The sequence below is a fragment of the Enhydra lutris genome, unplaced genomic scaffold (genome assembly GCF_002288905.1).
Source record: "Enhydra lutris kenyoni isolate GAN:26980312 unplaced genomic scaffold, ASM228890v2 scaffoldscaffold1, whole genome shotgun sequence".
NCBI lineage: Eukaryota > Metazoa > Chordata > Mammalia > Carnivora > Mustelidae > Enhydra > Enhydra lutris.
Window position 1 is genome coordinate 100281798 of NW_019154085.1, and position 23172 is coordinate 100304969.

General features: G+C 36.6%; 1 protein-coding gene across 2 annotated transcripts in view; it reads left to right on the forward strand.

Moving 5' to 3' along the window:
• The window catches only part of LOC111155763 (dipeptidyl peptidase like 10), a 1348454-nt gene that overhangs the window by 848819 nt on the left and 476463 nt on the right, over positions 1-23172 (forward strand). For both annotated transcript variants that reach the window (XM_022516189.1, XM_022516263.1), the window contains exon 2: positions 17678-17792. In XM_022516189.1, the coding sequence (XP_022371897.1) occupies positions 17678-17792 (115 nt within the window). The remainder of the gene's footprint in view (positions 1-17677; positions 17793-23172) is intronic.

The following is a 23172-nucleotide window of genomic DNA, read 5'->3' on the forward strand; positions in this document are numbered from 1 at the left end:
TGTGTACATAGAAGCACACACACAATGAAATATTATTCAGCTGCAATAAAGAAGGAAACCTTGCTCTTTGTGACAACATGGATGAACTCTGAGGGCATTATATTAAGTGAGAAAAGTCAGAGAGAGAAAGACAAATACTACATGTTCATTTACATGTGAAATCTAAAAAAAAGCTGCACTCATAGAAACAGTAGGATGGTGGTTGCCAGAGGCTGAGGAATGGGGAAATGGGGTGATGATGGCTAAGGGTTCAGATTTCAGTTAAATGATGAATAAACTGTAGTTAACAATACCCTATTATATACGTGGAAGTTTCTGAGCCAGTAGATTGCTAATGTTCTCACCACAAAAAAGGCAGTTATGTGAGATGATGGATATATTAACCAACCCACCTGTGTCAGGTGTTTCCCAGTTTACGAGTTCATCACATCATCAGTCTGTATGTCTTACTCCTGCACATTAGCTACCTGTCAGTTATAGCTCAATAAAGCTGGGGGGAAATGAGAGAATAGATCTTTCCTGAAAAGAAAGACACTGATTCTCACTATTAGAATGCATTCTATGCTACTCATTTCCACGCAGTTCAGTAGATTTTTATTGATTAAAGATACAGTTTAGTGGATGAGACATATAAGAGTGGACAATCAGATGCAATTTGATAAGAGCTGCCGTGGGGATAGAGCCAAGGTGCCATGTATCAGTTGGGGAGGGTGCCTTGTGCAACTTTGGGGCATCATTGAAATCATTCTGGAGAGGTCCAGAAGGCCATCGTGATAAAGTATGCACACATTGACTGGGAAGGTGATTTATGAAGAAAGGATGCTTCTGGTCTTACAGAGTCATTTGTTTACCAAATATACATTGAGATCCTACTATGCATCAGTCTCTGTTAACACTATGGACACAGTGAACAAAAGAAATAAGATTCAACTTACATGGTGTTCTTTTGCTAGTAGATAGATTTTGGGTTTTTGGGGGTTAGGTTTTGTAAATTTACATCTGGAAGAGATTGTTTCGCTTTGCTCTTTCTTTCCGTCCCTGTCTTCCCTTTGTTTTTTGCTTCTGCCGAGGAGTTACAAAATAGGATTTATAATTTTTCTTCTTTGAAAAGTTTCAAATTATCTTCTCAGATGTCTTCTGCAAGACTTAATGAAATGAAAAATGGCTAGGTTCATGTTGGTAAGCTTTTCATTTGTGATTAGTAATATGGAATCCATACATCAATGTATTTTAGGAGAGGGAAGCTTGTGATTGGTTTGAGACAACTTTTAAACATCTTCAAATTCCCAGTGCTTTTTATGCTAATAGATCTCACCAGAAAGTGCTGCTGATGATTTTACAGGAAGGAGAGACTCAAGGTTGGCTCTCTTTTCCTGACGGCTGATTATCACTCCCGCCTCCTTCTCCCCAACTCAGACATAAGGTTGATAGAATTTTATTCTCTTCTCTTGGAGAATGAAAATATAAGACCTATAAAATAAAATAAAATAAAATTATAAGGTAGTTTTAAACTACCCGTAAGCCAATAATTCTGGCAAAATGAGCCTTGAGAGCACACCTCTTTTCAAAGGGCATGGGGGATGGTCTGTTTTGAACTAGCAGCACTGAGGGGACATTCTGAGGACTGCTGCAGATACTGGCTACTGTATTCACAAAGACTAGGGAAAAAGAAGACTGTCTTCAGCAGATGAATAGAAACAGTGACTGGCTTTGAGGCAAGTAATTGCCTTACTCACCCCTACAAAAATTTCAGCCAGAGAAGTCCTCCTTTAAGCAGAGCACAAATAATGTGTGATGCATACTTATGCAGAGAAAGTACAGCTCACCTTGGATTTATTTAATTATTCCCGGTCCATAAGGTTTCTGAAAAATAGCTAGAATACTCCTTTACTGCAGAATTGAATAAAAGGCCCAAATCTCTCTTAATTTCTTTTTCTTCATTGAATGGTGTGTATATATATATAATAGATACTTGTTCGAATTGGCGATAACTAACACAGAGGGCTAAAGTAGTTCAAGCACACATATCCTTAACATTTCCAATTAAAAGGAGCATAGGAATATTAATTACCACAGTGGAAATATAATTTGTTATTTCTTTCCCTCTTAAATACCTATATGATACTTATTAACATTTTAATGGCAAAAATGATAAAAATAATTAAAAGCACATTTAGTTCCTGTTCTGCCCCATTTCATTAATTTCTGCTTTTTTTTCTTTTGAAAAAAAAGTTGTATAATTGATGTCTTAGCTACAGCTGCCTCGTTATGATATTAAATTTCTGTATGTGACGAGGGAATTAGATTTTCTCCTACACACATGCTGTCTTTGACACACATACTGTCTTTAAATGTTAAAAAAAAAAAAAAAGTACCTTTATTTCCATTCCTACTATTTAAAAGGCAGAGTTGGAAAGTTTTACAGTGAAGTGAATGCATACTTTCAAAGTTTATTATGTTTTATTTTTTTTTCAGAGTTCATATGTAATAAATGCTCACTAAATAAATGTCAAAAATTAAGTTTTGAGCTCTATACATGTAACTATTTCAATTGAATACTGGTTTTGACTCCTGAAAAACTCTAAGGTTTTCCTACTGAAAGAGGTGAATTCTTCCTAGCCACCAGCTTTTCCTCTGGCAAGTCTTACTGAGAAAAGGCACTTGCTCCTGAAGAGAGGGCTTTCCAGATCGGACGCAGTACTGACTTACCGGGAAGGTTTTTGGCTTGGGACATGGTGGTGTACAAGTGCAGTTAGTTAACATAAGGGGATTTCATGAAGTGCCAAATGTTTCCCCAGATGCTCAGCAGCTTCTAAAGGTCAGCCATGTTTGAAGAGCACATTAATAGAGCTGGCTTTGAATTTAGCTGGACTGGAGCTAAATTGGTTCTTTTCAAGCTCTTGTGTTTTGCCAGTGGCATATACTACTCTTCTTAACCTTTGTTTGGAATGGTATTTGACTACTGAAATGTAACCATTAACCCTCAGAAAAGGCAGCAAATTAAACACACTTTGTTCAACTCAGAGAGATAACTAGGAATGAGGTTTTCCTCAGGTTGGGGTGAAAATGTGACATTTTTCTGCCTTTCTCATCTGTCTTCTAGGGAAGAGTCAACATAGATTGGGTCTTTGGCATGCCTAACATTACCATCACCAGGGACCGCTCTCTTTTCTGAAACTGTATTGCTTGGAGTAGCTTACAGTACAATATTGAATTTTTTTTTAAATTTTATTTATTTATTTGTCAGAGAGAGTGAGCACAGGCAGACAGAGTGGCAGGCAGAGGCAGAGGGAGAAGCAGGCTCCCCGCTGAGCAAGGAGCCCGATGTGGGACTCGATCCCAGGACGCTGGGATCATGACCTGAGCCCAAGGCAGCCGCTTAACCAACTGAGCCACCCAGGCGTCCCCAGTACAATATTGAATTTTTTTAAAAAATTCCTCTTTTTTCCTCCACTAATGTTGATAAACTATTGTCCTTCCCAAAGAGATTGTCACTCACGGATTGAATCCGTGAGCTTATCTGGAGTCCTTCCTGTCTTCCTTCTTCCTTCTCTTTCTTTTTCTTCTTCCTTTCTTCCATTCTTCTTTCATCCAGCATGAACTGACATCTACCTTAGCAATAGGCAGAGGTCAAACTTACACTTCATAAATGCATGTGTTTACTAAGACTGCATAGAAGTCTTCAAACTGTCTGTTTCAAATGACCTACTTTTCCTGACTCACTGATAGTTAATACTCATTTCTTTTAATTCTTCAAAGTTGAGGGACGTGGTTACAGCACTTAAGTTTATGCATACTAAACAGTTTATGGAAAGCTTTTACTGGCATTATTTCTTGGAAGGCTCACAAATATATACAAGTTTGGGTTATCATATCTATTTTCTGTGTGAACAAAGTGGGGCTGTATCTCATCGAATAGATAGGAAAGTGGGGATGGGTTTGTGACATGCTTGATACATCAGACTGTGTCCAATGGTGTTATTTGGGCATATGATGCTGTTTCAGTTTGATGCCTAAGAAATTGAAAGCTTTACCTTAAATCACACAAGTAATTACTTACATGGGCATACCAGGCTACTTGGTTTACTATTTTCTATCCCTCTACAATGAGTCTTTCACTTAAGACATAGGTAATCTCTAGTCAAGTTAGTTGTATATCACACATTGATGTAAAATTAGTTTCAAAAGAGTACTGAAAATTAAGAATTGAAATTCTAAAAGGATCTTTAAGGTAAAGGTAAAGATTAAATATTAAGCAAAAAAATGATTTCTTAGTTTGTTGCATTCATATATTCCATAAATATGGGTACCAAAAACTGCATGGGGCAATACAATCCAATGAGAAATGACTAGACTCTTCCCTGATCATAAGGCAGAGGTTAAAGTACTAAAAACCTTAGGAAGACTGAACCTTCTCACTTCCTGAAATCAGGTTCAAAGTTGGGATTGTCTGGCTTGTTAGCAATTCATGCAGGGTAATCAACCATAGAAATTTAGGGCTATTGATCAAGTTTATAGATCACTGAGATTCTTTCAGTGTTCTTGAACCACAAACACAGCCCCTGAGATGAGTTGATGGCTACATTGCTGGAATGTCTCTTCTCCTTAGATTTCAGATGAAGGTAACTAGTTCATCTCCTAGTTTCCATGTGGCTGAATGCATTCCTCGAGATTAAAGACCCTGTTCTTAATTCTTAGGGCACAAATCCAAGCATACTGCTTCAAGCTAAATATTTTGTGACCATTTACTATGTGCTGTGCTAGTTGTTGAGGTTGCAGAGATGGGTATGAAGTGGTCTCTGACGAGGTGGAACTCATTTGAGACTAAAGCTTGATTTGGTAAACAACAAATACAGAGGAGGATAACGGAAGTGATCATTCTGTCTCAGCACCACTCATTGGATCTATAATTATAGTAGATTTTGTCCATTGTGTATGTACTAGGGCTATAAGTAGCTAATTGGACATGGAAATCCTGATGTACTGGCTACAAAGCCACTAGGTCATAATGCTTCCACCAAATTCCTCTGAGGCCAAGATGCATCATTTTAGCAGTTCCAGAACTTAAACCACTCCAGGGCTTAATTTCTGTGGTTCAGGTACTCACACTTTAGTGTGCCAAGGAAAGATGCACAGGAATCATGGAGAGTTTGTTAAAATAACTGTTGCTCAGCCTTTCCACAGAAAGACAGTAGGTCTGTGTTGGGGCTAAATAATTTGTGTTCCTATAATCTCAGAAGTGACACTGACCCTTATGTGAGTAGCTCTGACCTAGGGGAATGTTTGTCAAACTTTAACATAGAGCAGAATCATCTGGAAGCCTTTTTAAAATAAATCACCAGGCTTGCCCTGACCTTGGAGAGTCATAAGATCTGGGGTGGGACTGAATAATTTTTATTTCCAGCAGGCCTTCAGATACCGCTCAGCAGCATAAAGGTCAGTTGCAGACTGGTGGTTCATGGGCTGCACCGAGCGAAGGAGCTATCTCAGTGGATCAACAGAAGCAACCTACTAAGAATCCCAAGTTTAAAAAAATGTAAAACCTTTGATCAAAATAAGCACTTCACTTACCATGGAGTTCTCATCAGTGTGGTAGAAAAAAAGTGACAAACTGTGAACGGCATGAATCTAATGGACAATTTTAAGCAGCAGTAAGGAGTATAAGTAATAATTGATTATGATACATAAGAAAGGTGTTCTCGTTACAGAAGGAAAAGTAGACTGCTTGAAGGACAAGTGATAACCTGTAGGAATCTGTCTCCTTAGCGATCAGTTTTTTTTTCTTTTGAAAAAGGTTGCCCATGCATTCTCTTTTTAACATGAACATATAAAATTGCTGGAAACTTTGAATTATATAAAAAAGTAGACTTGGACACTCGCACTAGAAATACCGTTCATGTAGGGCACAAAGTTAGGTTAGGGCCAAGGGCTGGGGAATTCCAGTTTCCAACAAGCCCCAGAAGAAATCAGTAAAGGAAACGGAGCAGTGGCTGGCACTGGAGGATTCCAGAAACAAACAGGCAAACAAAACCAGGAGAATGTGGTGTCACAGGAACCAAGAAAATGTTTTCCTGGGAGGATTTAATGGTTAATGGATGAGAATGCTGCTAAGAAGTCATGTAAGAAAATAGAAAATGTGTCTGATTTGGGACCATAGGGATCGTGAAGACCTCTCATCTGAGTGTTGTCGGAAACCCCAAGCGTCCTTCCTTACAGAAAGTAGGTATAATGAGAAAACGGATGTCGGAAATAAATGATTGTGTCTATGTGTTTGTGTCCATGGATCATTTTTTCTTTGACCTATAGTTTCTAAAGTTTTTCTTACTAACCTCATACTTTTTTTCATTAGCACAGATTTAGGTTACCTTTCAATATTTGGCTTCTGTCTTTACTTTGTTTTAAAATTATTCTAAATTCATGTGGTAATTTTTCCAGATGAATTTTAAGATCATTTTCTTGGTTTAAGAACAGAGGAGTTCTGTTAGGATTTACTCTAGAAAAATGAGCATGTTTACTGAACTGAATTTTCTTTACCAGGAAGTGACCCCCTTCATCTTTCAAGTGGTCTTAAATCCTCCAGGGAATCTTGTGGTCTTCTTGCTTTGGACACTAAAACTTTCTAAAGTAATTTCATATGTATCTGCTGCTATTGTGAATTTTCTTACCTACATTTTTAAAATTGTGGCAAAATATGTAAAATGTAAAATTTCCCATTTTAATTATTTTAAAATGTATGGTTTTCTGATACTAAATATATTCACATTGTTGTGCAACAATCACCACTCCCCATCCCCGGAACTTTGTCTTTTTAGACTGAAACTCCATATACACTAAACAATAACTCCTCCCTTCCTCCTCCTCTAGCCCAGCCCTGGGTAGGCAGCATTCCCATTTCTGTCTCTACACATTTGACTGTTTTAGGTAACATCTATTTGTATGACTGAATCTTATAGTATTTGTCCTTTTGTTGAGCATAGTGTTTTCAAGGTTCATTGTGTGGTTGTATGTGTCAGTATTTCCTTTCTTTTTAAGGATGAGTAATATTGCATTGTACCTATACAACATGTTTTCATTTCCCATTCATCCATTGATGGACCTTTGGGTTGCTTCCACTTTCTGGTTATTATGAAGAATACTGCTGTGAACACAAATGTATGAATATCTGTTCAAATCGCTGATTATTGAAGTTCCCTTCATCTGTCTTTGGTTACTATTCACGGGGAATATATTTTCCTTCCTTTTGCTTTCCTCTCAGGTGTGTCCTTAGGTCCAAAGTGAGTCTTTTGTAAACAGCGTATATTCAAGTCTTGTTCTTTTTGTTTCCCCTTTATCCATTTTGCCAATCTGGATTTTTGATTGGAGCACTTGATTCTTTTACTTTAAAAATAATTACTCAGAGAAGGACTTACTATTGCCCTTTTGTTTGTTTTTCTCTGTGCCCTATAGCATTTTGTCCCTCACTTCCTTTTTTAGTGCTTTATTTATGTTTAATTGGAATTTTTGTCTAAGGTGTTTTGATCCCATTCTCATTTCCTTTTGTGTAAATTTTAAAGAATTTTTTTGTAGTTATCATGGTGATTATATATTATATCCAAAAGTTATAAAAATGTAGTTTAAATGAATACCACATAACATCAGTTGGATATAAAAAGTTTTATAGCACTATCCTTCCTGTGTTATTAATGCTGTAAATTACATCTTTTTATTGTATACTCATAACTTAAACTTGGAATTATTGTGTGTGTGTGTGTGTGTGTGTGTGTGTGTGTGTGTGTGTGTTTTTAATCCTGTGGAAGACTAAAATGTGAAGTTAGGAGCCAAAATTACAATAATACTTTTTTATATTTGTCCTCATATTTACCATTATGGAAGAAGTTTGTGTCTTCATATGGGCTCAGGTTACTGCCTAGCATTTTGATTTCAACTTAGGCTCTCTATGGCATTTTGGGTGGGACAAGTCTAATGACAATAACCTTCCTCATCTTATGTTTGTCTGGAATGTCTTAATGTCTTTCTATTCTTCAAAAGATAGTTTTGCTTGACATAGAATTATTGATTTTTTTTTTTTTTCTTTCAGCACTTCCAATATGTCATCCCACTGTCTCTGGTCTACAAGGCTTCTGCTGAGAAATCCTCTGATAATCTTAGTGTAGATACCTGTAAGCAATGAGTCACTTTTCTCTTCATTCTTTCAAGATTCTCTTTTTGGCGTTGGCTTTTGGTAGTTTGATTACATGTGTTAAATGTGGGTCTCTGTGTTTTTTCTGCTTGGAGTTCATTTGTGCTTCTTGTGTTTTGGTATCCCTGTCTTTCATCAAGTCTAGAAAGTTTCATTATTTCTTCAAATAAGCTTTCTGACCCTTTCTTCTCTTTCTGGGATTCCTATAATGTATATATTGATTCACTGGAAAGTGTCTGTTAAGTCCCTTAGTTTCTGCTCACTTTTCCTCATTCTTTTTTTCTTTTTGCTCTTCAGACTTAATAATTTCAAATGACCCGTCTTCACTGATATTTTTTCTGCTGACTGAGTCTCATGTTGAACCCCTCTAGGGGGTTTTTCAATTCAGTTATTTTTCAACCCAGAATTTCTGTTTTTTTTTTTTAAAAATAATTTCTGTAGTTTTATTGATATTCATATTTGGCTTATATTTCATTTTTCTGATTTCCTTTAGTTCTTTGAGTACATTTCATACAGTCATTTTAACATCTTGCTGTAGTAATTTCGAAAGCTTTGTTACTTTACAGTGGATTTCAAGAGACTTATTTTGTTCATTTGAGGGGACTCTTTTCCCCTGATTCTTTCTATTCCTTGTGATCTTTTGCTGAAAATTGGGCATTTAAAAATATTGGCACCTCTCTCAGTCTTTGTAGACTGGCTCTGTGCAGAGGAAGATAGTAGGTAATTAGTGCAGTGAGAAGGCTCAAGATCATCTCAGATCTTTATGCAACTTTTGCCTTCCTTGGGTTTCTGTGTGCATTTTGTTCCCAACTCCCCTGTATATATGGATGTTTTTAAATGTATTAATTTCCACAGAAGTTTCACCCTACTTTCTCTGGAGGCCCTGGGTGTTCTACTTTGTTCCTCTGCCTATAATTTCTTGCTCTCATATTCTGCATGTCTGTGGTTCTATGCATTTTTCATCTACTATGGAAACTACCACTGCCTTCCAGGGCTTCCAACTTGAGATCCAGTCTGCGTAGCCATTCTCACTGACCTCCAAGCCGGGCAGGACAGAAATGACTCCCTCAAGTAGCCCACAGACAGTCGAGAAGGCACAAACAAGTTCCATTCCTTTCCTTCCTTTTGAGGGAAAGAACTGGGATTGGGCTACTTCCTCTTGACCATGCTTCACTGTGTAGGGGGCAAGGGGAGGGTATAGCATTAAAGAGTGTCACAAAATTTCTTTTTTTGAATGTGGCTTTTTCTTGATTGGGCTTTTGCTTGCTTGCTACAGATCCTTCATTGGTTGTTAGCAGAGCTCCCGCAAACTATTTTAATCAGTCTGTAGTTGCTTACTTGGATGCTTAATGTGGGGAGAATGAGGGCCTAGTGCTTCTTGGTCTGCCCTCTTGATGATATCGGATCAGTTTTTTGTTTGTTTTTTAAATGCTGTGTTTTTTTAGTTATGGTTTTGAACCCTAAACATGTTCAGAGTCAGAGGTGGTCATACAATCCCTAAATCATAATAGAAATTTAAAACAATCACTGCATAATATGTATATTTTTATCATAATATATTGATGATACCTGTCATCTTTGTTTTCTAATTTAATGATGATCTATCTAGGAGTGTGTCACCAACATTATAATTATTGAAGAAAGATAAATGTCAAAGTATAACTGAGATAATTACTTGTTCTTTTATAAACAAATAAGTGGCAAACAAATAAAACCAAATCAGAATTAAAAATAATAAAGCAAATAGCAATAAAAGACTTTTTTGCATCTCTAACAAGCTCCCACTATTTTCTGTAGTTCACACTATCTGTGGCACTGACTCAACACTGCTTCATGTACATTGACAGCACAAAACTATAACAGGCATAATTTTGAAAAACAACTTGTGAGCATTTACCAAAAATATATACTTGACTTCGCATAGAGTCCTTTAACTAGAGAAACATGATGAATGAGAAAATTGTGAATGGCCATGAATATAATGGGAAATTTTCAGAAGCAGTAGGCATTATAAATAATAATTACAAAATAGATATGAGAAACAATCTCTATGATTATATTTTTATTGATATGCTTAATATGTTCTAGGCAACTATGGCTGTATCTCCTAATATTGGACAATATTTCATAATATTTAATGATTGTTAATCTCCTGCATCTACTTCACTAAAATTTTATTTGATAAATTGACATATATTTTTATTTAAATTGAGTTGACCCCCCCCTCTGCCTACTGCTCTGCCTACTTGTGCTCTCTCTCTCTCTCTCTCTCTCTCTGTCAAATAAATAAATAAAATCTTTAAATTGAGTTGAAAATTTTTTTATGTGCTATATTTTTTAGACATAGTATTGAGACAATGTAGAAACTTAATAAAATTTGGAATTTTTCCTTTTCTCAGTACATTCCAAAATGTTATAAATGGTACAGGAATTATCTGATTTTGGGAGGCAAAATCTGTGGCCCTTTATTTTAGGGGAGATACTTAAAAATTACCACAATTTTTCCTATTGGGCTGGTCCATATTGTAAATTTTGTCAATTATTTTTGCTAGAAAGAAAAGAAATGCATACTCTGTTGAATTTTCCAAATACCTAAGTGGGTATTTTTATGCACACTTCACTTAAAAAAAAATCTCCTGTGATTCCTTTTTTTCATTCCAGAGATTTTGCATAGTTATGTAATCTCAGCACATCATTTTTTACAAAACACTGATTGGATATTCAAAGCAATTTTTTTATATCATTAAGGGAATTAAAACTTCTTATTTTCCATAGAAACATTTTATAGTTTCCTGCTTTATCCTTATTTATATAACCTTGTATTATATTGTTGGGTTAGCAAAATCTTCTTTAGATTTTATGCTTATTGGGGACAGTTCTTATTTTAATTTGTATTCCTAGCTGCATCTAGTGTAATATCTTATACTCTAAAATACTCCAGTATATTTTGTTAAATAGGATTGTTTAAAGATAATTGGCCAACTGTTGAATGCCTATATCTTAAGGTTTTTCAAGCCAAACTTATCTAAACCTCTCTTAGGAATGCTATAAAACCATTTTTCACCAATTTTGAATCTTGCCAAGGTGTCTTTAAAACTCTTAACTCTAACATGCTATGTTTTTTAAATATCATGAAATAATATGGAACATTTGAGAGTATTTAAACTTTATGGTATTTTCTAATTATTTAATGTTAACGCCTGGATTGTTTCTAACGTATTCTTAGTTGAGAATGTGAAGACCATAGGTAAAGTAAAATTATTTAAATAAAAATAATTCAAACTTTTGAGCTTTTTAACAGAAAATGAACTGGTGGAATGTGTTATCCCTGTTTTATTTTGTTTTGTTTTTTGGGTTTTTTGTTTTTATTTTAAGGCAGTTATTTGAATTCATTTCAGAGAACATAAACGGTCTGTTTTGGTGAAGATTTTAGCATATATGATGATTTTGAAGTGATAAAGTATACGTAGGGGATAAGAGAAAAGTGAAAAGTTGAGTTTTTAGATGGTTGGTATGGTTGTGTTGAGAACCAAACTAAGAATCAGTGTATTAAATACTAATACTCTAAGTCTGGAAATCTGTGTTCACCTTTTCAAGTAGCAATAAAGATATTTTAAAGAAACTTCCCTGTGGTTCTCTGAAAGTAGACATGTGGTCGAAGAAAATCTATTTTTATTAGAACACACGCACACCTAATCTACTCATGTAATTGAACATTATGATTTTTCTCCTTGAATCTTCCTCTAATTGTTTTCACTTTTTTGAGACTATTTCAATGTAGAGGGATCATATTTCTTCTCATGGTGTATATGGCAGTGAATACATTGCAGTTGTCTAAGGGGAAGTACAAGCGGCATGCTATAAGTTAAGAAAGCCCTCAAATTTGATATTCTTTACTTTTTTTTTTTTTTTTTTAAAAGAAAACAGAATCAGTTTGGCTGTTTTCCCTTACTTAGCCAAATGAAATATCTAAATCCTGGGGTTTTTTGCTTATGTCTTTTGCTTATGATTTCTAGCACTTCTTTCTTTGCACTTAAATGAATAAAAAATGCATTTGGATTTTGGCAAACTCCCTATGTAGTGGACAGCCTCGTCTGGTAGACTTAACTGTTCTCTGGAAAGTGATGAGTAGATAGGCAACAGATGTAACATGAGTAGATAGTTTCCAGCTAGGATCCAGCTCCCCTGCTGTACCAACATGTCTCTAGACCATGACAGCACTGAATATTATCTGGAATTGAACACAAGTCTTTCAGCTGATGCATCCACCCACTGGAGGACTGATTTACAAAAGTAGCTTTATATATGGATTATTACTTATTTGTGTTTGTATCTATGAAGGTACCCTCAAGCCCATCTTGGGAATATATTTCCCAACATTGACTCTGTTCTGCCTCCAGAGCATCCAGATCACCTCACTGCAAACTCCTTAGCATGTTTTCTCAGGTTGCTGCACAGCTCCATGCCTGTTTCACGGGCCTCGCGTGGACACTTGATTATTTTCAGATAGTGGCTTGTAGGAAGTCATTGAAAAACAAAGTCAGTTAGAACTGCTTCCCACAGCAACAGAAATTATCAGGTTTGTGGAAAAGGAAGTTGACTTGAAGATTGGCAATTGCATTTGGAAAGCTAGCATCAGATAAATGAGCCTAAAATTAATTACAGTCAAATTGATCTTTAGCAAGAAGGTAGATTTTAAAAGTTGGCTATTAATGTGTATTTGACTAATGGCACTATATCTCTGTCCCCTTTTGGGTTTCCATTTATACTAGTTAATTAATTGGGCAATTATTTTCTGAGCACTTATTAAAAGAACAAGAGATTGTTAAGTGGTCTGAGTAATCTAAAGTTGTCTAAGATGTCCTTCTTATTTTAAGCAGATAGTAACTTTGACAGGGATTTGATGGCTTTTTATCTATGGCTTTAAGCATTACGATCAGAACCACCACCACCACCATCATCATCATCTTTATCATAGCTGTTATTGTTACAGGATTTTGTGTCCCCTTAGTGCCCATGGTTCTTGGTCATGCTGCTTTGAAGAATGAAGAGGTAGACTAGATGAAGAGTGGTGGGCAGTAAAACAAAGTTTATTGAGCAAGAGTACAAAGCTCCAGGAGAGGGAGGGGGACCCACATGGGTTGCCCCTGGAGTTTCGAAGTGTAGGGGTTTTTATGAGCTCTTTTGGGAGAGTATCTTAAGCAATCAGGGTGTGCTGAGTCCTGCCAGTCAGGGCTTTGGTGACGTATCTGTCTATCTATTAGGTTAATGTGCACGTGCTGATGGTCCTTTTTTTGCTGACATCTAGGGGCTTAGGTCTTAAACTGCCCCTTGCCCATGATATTAACCAATGTTTTTGTGATTAATTGTCTTAGTTTAGACATTTGCAGAAGTCATTTCTGTAAAGGCTGTAAAGTAGAATGTCAGTGTGGTCCTGTCTAAGCTGCAAAACAGGATGTCAGTGTTCTATTTTAGCTGTCCTGACTCCATATTTTTTTGTTGGGGACCCTGGCCCTGATTACTGTCCAGCTAACTTCTAATACTATAATTCATTCATTCATTTTAAAATTATCGGCAGTATACCTAGTATGTGCCAAACTCCGTTCACAATGCTAGTGATATAGCAGAGAACAAGATGAACTACATTAATGACACCATGAAGTTTCTATTCTGGAAAGCTGAGAAGGATAGAGTGAACATGTAAACACCTTAATGTATATTCTTAACTAGCTTGATATGTTATTATAGATATATGATTAAATATGACCTGTGATGTATCTAAAACAATAATGCTATGAAGAAAAAGGGGAGTGAGAGACTAGAAGGGATTTAAAATGTTACTTCAAGAGGGTGGTCAGGAAGCAGCATTTGAGACGAGACTTGAATGTAGAGAGTGATCTACATTAAGTGTGTTGAGGAAGAACATTCTAAGCAGTTCATTTAATGTGAACTTTATTGTATCAAAAAGTTTTGTTTGAATAATTGATTTTAAAACTTACAGTTAAAATAATTACATTATTATTCCATTTGTTCTGGCAAAACAAACAAACAAAAAATCTGAGGTTCAGAAAAAGACATCTTTGCAATCTCACAACTCTTAAGTAATTCAGCCTATTGGTACAATGTATTGTAGGCATCCTTTTTTTTTTTTTTTTCCCAGAAGGGAAATCATTTTTGGCTTGCATAATTAGGTGAAATTCCTAAGAAGAGAGCCATTAGAGCAGAATGTTGAATGATTGACAGTGCCTATAAGTGGAGGCATGCTGAAGGGAATGGGTAGGGAAGAATTAGGAAGGAAGGTGATTTGAAGGTTGAAGCATCTGAGGCGTGGGTGCTGAATGACAGAGCAGTTTGGGGTTGTGTTCTTTTTCAAAAGGGATCAAGCTTAATGGGGAAACTGGAGCTTGGCTATAGACAATTGTTATTGTAAATTCTCTCACTTGCATTTGATCCTTTAGGTAGTATAGAGACATTAAAGGACTTTGTGGGATAAAGTGACATAAGGGAAACCATGCTTTAGAAATATTGCCATAGTAATAGAATATGAGGTGGATAGAAAGGGGGGAATTACACTACAAGCTCATTAAGTCTGCAGTTCCCAAATGGACTTGTAGATGTCTCGGGTATTAACAAGTCATCTTAAAGGAGCCGCACATTCTTATGTGCATCACTTTAGGAACAGAAATTTTTTTTTTTACTCAAATGTGTTTTACCATTTCAAAAATGATGTATCTTCCCAGTCCACCATGACTGGGAAAATATAAATTTATTTGAGAACATTACAGAATTCAGGATAGCTTTTCTTTAATTTTGAATTTTGTCAAATAAAAGGTAATAAAGTACAACTGTTATTATGTCGGGATCCAAATTGTTCCTCGATTCATTGATTTATTTATTGATTTATGCATTTATCCTTGACAAATTTGTCTTTAGAACAGCATATTAAAGTGGTTAAGGGCCAGAGTTTATGGACTGGCCCCAGAGATCTCCCACTTATTTATAGTAAGTGGATTTTTAACTAATCTCCCTAAATCCCATTTTTCTCATCTGCAACTCTTATCAAAATAATAGTAATCTCACCTGATTTTTTATGATGATTATGGGAGATTATGAATATAAAGTATTTAGTATAATGCCAAATGCATAGTAAGGTATCTAAGGTATTCTTACGGTTAGATAACATTTGGTAGATACTACATGGCTATTCAAAAACTGGAAAGTACACTCAAGTCATTTCTTTAGTAATTTGCCTTGTGTTCAAGTATATGGTACTTGCTGGATAACTAATTTGTGAAAGCACACCCTGAATGCCCTGTTAATCACTGAGAATGTAGAAATCCTGTCCTCTCTCTATATTCCCATCAAGCAGAATGTACAGAAGAATGTGTTGTTCAGTGTTCAGGTCAGAGGCTCTGGGGCTGACCAACCTGGAGTATCTCCTTTGTAATAGTGTCCATTTGGCAAGCCTTTATCTCCTTAGGGCTCTGGCCATGCAGGGAAGGAGAGGCAACAGATAGTTGTTAAGGTAATCTGCTCTGGTATCGAAACTTAGAGCACATAGATCCCAGCAATGGATACTTGTCCAGTTGGCCACCCCTGGATTCCCTGTAAGTTTTCCCAGTAAACCTGTTTCTCCGTCACTGTCTCTGGGTCTTGTCTTTGACCTTACCGGACCGTCACTCATCGTAGGTTTAGAGTCTTCTATGGTAAGCCTGTGTATCAAGTGACAGGGAGTCAAGATCAGAATCAGTAGATTTAAAATTATAATTTACTCTCGATTCTTTTATTGGAATGAGATTTCGGTTATTATTAGCTTATACATTTGACCCTTGAACAATGTGAGGGTCATAAGCACAGTCACAAGCCCATGTGTAACTTTTGATTCCCTAAAACATAACTTCTTACAGCCTACTGTTGACCAAAAGCCTTACCAATGACAGTAAGGAAGTAAAGAGTTAACTGATACATATTTTGTTATGTGTATTATATACTATATGCTTACAATACAGTAAGTTTGAGAAAAAATGTTATTAAGAAAATCATAAGGAAGAGAAAATACATTTATAGTAATAAACTATAAATATTTGTATACTATATGAGTGGACTTGTGCAGGTCAAGTATGAATGGAGAGTCTAGCCAAGATGCAGTAAAAATAGAGGTGTTGGATAACGAGCATTAAGAAGTGTGGAAAAGAGGTGTGAAGGCAGTTGTGTTAAAAGAGTAGAATTGACCTCTGCTGGATTTGGTCCATCAGACTGAAAGACAAAACAGTTGATCACAGAAGGGGAAGGAAAAGAACAAAATACCTTCCACGCACGTTCTCTTGCATTTATTTGGGGTCTACTTCTTCATGTTCAAAGTGTTTATGGCAGAATTGAATGTCAACATCACTATATGAAAATTGCTCATGGTTTTAATCTGTGAGTCCCAGGAACCCATTTATAATTTATTACATGTTTGCTATTCTATTTGTCTTTGTTTAAAGCAGGGCTGCTCTTGCTGAGTGATCTGTACACACCGTAGTGAGATGGATAACTTTGTTTTGTTTCTTTGTCTTCAAATCACTTAGCTAGTTTTGAATAAAAAAGGCTTTGTTGGGAAGGAGGAAAAGAAGCTGGGAAATGTGGTAGGAAGAAAGAAACGAGAGATTCAGTGCAAAGAAAATCTGGCATTCATTTTAATTCAGTGTGGTGTTTGCTTTGCTTTGGTGAATTGTGCTCACACGTTTCTAGTCAACAGGGCAGAACACAGATCATCTGAAAAATGAAAATCTTTACTCTGTGTATTGTGAGAGATGTTCAAATTTATCCTCCCCCATCAATCTTATCTCCTTGCCAGTATTAGGCATGCTGCCTAGGGAGAGGACGCTACCAACCATTGATAGAGAAGCACTCATTTAATTTAGTTACTACATCCTGTTGATTTTTATGAGTGGTGGGGGAGCTGTTTGAAAAGGACCTGTTGTGTTGACAGATGTACCCTGCTCTGCAGCATGGGGCAGGTTGAATGATTTTCCCATCTCAAATCTTTTTCCCCACTATCCACTTAGAAAAGTAGTCCACGAGAAAAACTAGAAAACTAGTTCCCCAATTGGGAAATAATGGTATCTAAATCTTTATCATAGGTTCCGTTGTAGTAAGAAAAAATGTAAGTAGGTGCACTTTATTTCCATAATATGTTGCAGAGTATTTTGGCTATTGTCCTATGCACTATTTATTTATTTATTTATCGTCAATGCACTTTAATGCTGTCTACATTTTGGACAGCAGGCATAATGCTCTGTTGGTTTCTCTCTCAGAGAAATAAGATTACTCCCCAAAAGATAGCCATTTATAATATATGCACCTTTGAATAATTAAGTGAACTACCGAAAAAGAAAAGGATCCTAATTAGCTTTCAAACTGTGATTGTGCCATGCACTGAATCATTCCTTTATGAATACATTTCTTTCGGAGCATGTATAATTATGAACCTTTTTATTTTTTCTATCTCGGTAGGAACTGGGAAGTAACAGCCCTCCACAGAGAAACTGGAAGGGAATTGCTATTGCCCTGCTGGTGATTTTAGTTGTATGCTCACTCATCACTATGTCAGTCATCCTCTTAACCCCAGGTAATTTGTCTTTATTCCTCTCTTATGATGGTATTGTGGATGATAATTTTACATTCAAATGCCTTAAGAGGGTAGCCATATGTGGTATCTTAAGACACATTAGCATTGGTTGGAATTAAAAAAAAAATGCATAACCAGACATTTTGCAAATGGCACAGTAATTTTGTGGTTCAAATACCATGTGAGATATTTTGGGGGAAGCTGAAATGTAAAATATATACATTGAGAATGCCAAGGAGATCTTTAGTCTTCATTGCTACTTAGAGACTTACTATGTTTGTCAGTTAATAAATGCAGGGGACATTTGACTTTCATTGTACGTTGACAATGAGGGTGTGGAGACTGGGAATCCCCATAGGGAGGTGATAGCTTAGCTGTGATGAGGGCGGTAAGGGAGGATTTGAGAGACGGTGAGGGTTTGATCAAGAGAGAATGAGGTCAGCCGCTAAATGCTTCTTTCTTCTGTTCCTTTCTTTCCTTGTAGTTTTTATATTCCCAGTCTTCCCTTGTCTAAAGAACATTGCCAAATTGCCCTTGCAATGATCTTTAAATTGTGTCCTTTACATTAAAGAGTTGAACACTAATATATAAATTAGCAGTAGGCTTAATTCTTCTTTGGGGATTATTTCAGTACCCAGAAGTTTTACTGCTCTTTAGTAGGTGCTAATATTGGAAGACAGAGAAAAGCTGCTGGCTTTTAAATCTCCCCAAAATGTCTTCCAATAGCAAATGCACTTGGCATGCTGCTACACCCATCCACCTAGCTTCCTCAAAGACTGGACACCCATAGATTGCTCAGGATTGTAAAAACTAGTCATTTCTGGGATAGGATTAAGCTCATCCCCACATCAACTGATGTAATGAAGTTACAGCCTGTTGTTGAATAATACGTATTTACACTTCAGTTCTTGCTCCTCTTTTGTTACTTATGAGCCCTTAAACATGTTGAATTTATTTCCTCATGTATAAAATAGGATTAACAATAATCGTTCTCCTTCAGAGTTATTTAGTCAACTAATTACAGTGACTAATTACATAAATGACAGTATCAATTGCTACAATATGGTATTTTGTGAAATATACCATCTTTGTAAAGATATGGGCTTTGAAATGTATAAATTGCCAAAAATCACTTGTAATTATGATTTAACATATGAAAAGATTGAAAAAGGAATTAAAGAAATCAGGAGGGAGGAAAGGGAGAGAAAGAGAAAGGAAGAAAGAAAAGAAAGAAAGGAAGAAAGATGAGAGAAAGAAAGAGAGGAAGGATGAATGAAAAGGAAGAAATGGAAGAAAGACGAGAGAGAGAGAAAGAGAGAGAAATCTTCCCTGATGAGAGCTGACTTATCCAGCATTCTCGTCAGGAACCCTGTCTTAACTGCCTCATATGTACGTCTGCAATACAGTGTAATTGACCAATGTGATGGCTCTAAGTTGTTGCTGAATGCCAAGAATCTTTGTTTAAAGGAAGATAAGCTTATGTTCAGCATAGTGTTCTGCTTAAATTATTTTAATGTAATTATTAGAAAAATGAATGACTTGGGTATATTGCCTTCTATTGGGGACTATTAACCAGATGGAGAAATTGGTGCCCTGATGTCCTGTGTGTTTCTCTTAAACTTTCTTCCATCTGATTATAGCAGCTTTTCCCACTGATTCATTTTCTCAGAATTTCTTGTTCCCGAGGCCATTGTGATACTTTGGGGTCCTTTGAGTATCTGGTACAAGCAAGACTTTATAGAGTTGCGCACTGACTAAACTTCTTCTAACCAGCTGTTTCCGTGTTGTTCAATATAAAAACGGAGTACGGTTGGAATAAATTTGTCATGCACTTAATCATTTTTTTAAAGCAAAGACTTTGGGCGAGACACACCTTGGTTTGAGTTCCAGTTTTGTAATTTCCTGGTTTTGTGAAATTGGCCAATTATTTAACCTTGTGCAGTATTTCACTCATCTGTATTATGGGTGAAATATATTATGCCAAATTTACAGTGTTATTATGAAGGACAGATGACATACAATAATTCAAGTGTTTAGTAGAGTGTCTAGCACTGCTGTTGCTATTCCTCTTATGATTACTGTTCTTCAGTACTTACTGACCACCAGACACAATGCCCAACACTGTGTGACATGAGGGAGGTTTCTAAGAAAAAACAAAGTCTCTCTGGTATATAGATCTTCTGTAATTTCAATTTTAAATTATGGCAGGAGAAAGGGACTAAACATTCAATCTGGAGTAGCCTTTCGGTGGTCTGTTTGTTCATTCATTTATTCATTCATCAATAAATAATTATGGAGTTCTTACTATATTCTCAGTGCTGTGGGTAGTTGGCCTTGCTTTCTCCTGTTTTATATCCATCACCTCAAATCCTTTCCCCTAATGACACAAACACTCAACCCAAAGACTTAATTTCATGTGAGATTAGTCATATGAATGGAAGTAGCAGTTATTTTTAGATTTGTAGCTTATTAAGTACATTTAACATACCACACGTTCAAAGGTCTATGGTTTTTACTGTTATTTTTGTCAAGAATATTATGATATGAAAAAGAAGTCAGTATGCTGGAGTGGAAAAGGTATTGCTATCAGGAACAGTTAAACTGCGTTACGCAATTTTTATTTGTACATTGAATGCCACCAAGGACTTGGGAAATTATAGAAATTAATGAAGTAGATAGGGGTAACGAGGGTGGTTAGGAATTTATTTGAGTCATGAGCAAGCAAATACCAGTCTAGTTACAGAGCCTTCATGGTGGCCTCAAACTGAACGGTGTAGTGAAGTACAGGGTGGGGAGACCATGGCCTAAGATGCGAGTCAGAAGCCTGGAAGCAATCTTAGAACTTATGTAGTCTTGTCTTCTTCACGAGAGATGGAAAAACCTGAGATTGTTTAGTCTAGAATGTGCATCAAGACCATTAGTGTAGACTTTTGATTAAGCACGTGTATGTGCCTGTGCATGTCTGTGGTCAGACTCTAGTACTCTAATTACACCATGTCTTCCTCTTCTGACTCTGGTTTAAGACCCTTCATCTGTGCTAGAATAGACCCACAAAGGAAAACCTCCAACTAGAAAGATAATGTACAGTACCTCCTTCTGTTGTTCCTTTGCCCACCAGTAGCCTCTAAGGTCAACTTTCTAGGTAAAACTACTCAGGCAGATGGAATTCTACTCAGGCAGAAACTCAGGAAGGGGAATTCATGTCATGAGGAGAAACTTCTGATCCAAAAATTATTTAGCAAAATACTAGATCTTTTTTAAAAAAGGTTTGTATGTATGTATGTATGTATGTATGTATTTATTTATTTGAGAGAGAGAGAGAGAGAACGTAACAGGGGAGGAGCAGAGGGAGAGAGACAAGCAGGCTCCTGCTGACTGCGAAGTCCTATGTGGGGCTCCATTTCATGACCCAAAACCAAACCAAGAGTACGAGCCACTCAGGTGTCCCTCCATATGCTTTCTATAGCTTTATAATAACCTTGGGAAAATTATTTACTTCATTTGACATCAAGCTTTTGGTTGAAGAAGGGCATCTTTGGTTTAGCAGATTATGAAGTGATCTTTTGAAGTTTCTTATGGCTCAAATATCTGTGATCTAATATAATAACAACAGCAATAATTATGGCCTCTTTGGTAACAAATGTAGCAGCAGATTAAATCTGGCGAGCTCTCACACTAAGTCTCTCCTACTCTGAAAATATATTTAATTTTTTTTCTTTTCAGCGTAACAGAATTCATTGTTTATGCACCACACCCAGTGCTCCATGTAATACGTACCCTCCACAATACCCACCACCAGGCTCCCCCAACCTCCCACCCCCTGCCCCTTCAAAACCCTCAGATTGTTTTTCAGAGTCCATAGTCTCTCATGGTTCATCTACCCCTCCAATTTCCGTCAACTCCCTTCTCCTTGTTGGTGCAGCCACTTTGGAGAACAGTATGGAGATTCCTTAAGAAATTAAAAATAGAGCTTTCTGGGTGCCTGGGTGGCTCAGTGGGTAAAAGCCTCTGCCTGGGATAGAGCCCCGCATCGGGGCTCTCTGCTCAGCAGGGAGCCTGCTTCCCCCTCTCTCTGCCTGGCTCTCTGCTCAGCAGGGAGCCTGCTTCCCCCTCTCTCTGCCTGTCTCTCTGCCTATTTGTGATCTCTCTCTCTCTGTCAAATAAATAAATAAAATCTTAAAAAAAAAAAAAAAGAGCTTCCCTATGACCCTGCAAATATACTACTGGGTATTTACCCCAAAGATACAGATATAGTGAAAAGAAGGGCCATCTGTACCCCAATGTTTAATTTTTTTTTTAAAGGGGGTGGGGGAAAGAAAGCAAATAAAAAGTTATGTAGTCTAAGAAATGATTTAGAAACTGTTTTGCTCAAAATAGCATCACATTTTGGAGGTAAGTGCTAGGCAATGCAAGCTTATAACCAGAGAAACACATGTTCATTGTAATTTTGGTTTGATTGCAAATTTTATTACAGAAGTAATTTGACACAGGTGTCTTAATTTCCAAGATTGTCAGCAACTTCCCTGCCTGGTGAAGAGAAGTCCTAATTATTTTTGAAGAGTGGATTAACCATTCAAGTATTTCTTTAATAAGTAACTATTTTTGAAAGGAAGAAATTATTCATTTCATTTTTTTATTAAAGGGAAGACTTATTTAGATGCATCGATCAAGCCAACATATTTTTTTCCTATCATTGGTACTGAATCAGTTTAAAGAGAAAAGAGCACTCACGCTTATTTTAAGAATATGTAACTCGAAGATTCGTATTTATACTCTACAAATAGATGAATGTACATCCAAGCCTAAGTTATGGAGACTGGTCTTACGTAGCCATGCATGCCCTGTGCAGTCTCCTATATCCATGGGGTATATAGAATGAGAATGATCACGGTCCGAAAACTTTTCATGCAGAATGTACTTACACATTTTGACCTGTTTTGAGAGGAGAGACACGTACTTCATGAAACCAAATGTATTTAGAGGAGAATATGCTTTAAGCTTTGTTGCTGTATTGAGACAGACAGCGATGTGGACTGTGTGTAGTACACCGATTTTCAGTAACAGTGGCCTGCTGCCCTTTGATTGGTGTCTCTAATCAGTCAGTGTCAAAACAGGGTCATTAGATTAATTTGTTACTATGGCTGACTAAAGACAAAATTGTAAGGCAGTAAAATTGTGTCTTCATCATTAGCCCTAGCTCCTCAAGACAATTTCCTATTCCTTTAGTACCCTCTTGAGGTAAGCCTCCTGAGTTGGTCTTTGCAGGTCTGTCAGAGCATAAAAGAAAAAAAGCATTCATATATAAGTCATCCACATGCATGTAAAAGTCAACAGGGCTCTGCTTGATCCAACTTAAACAAGAACTTAATAGGGAGCATCT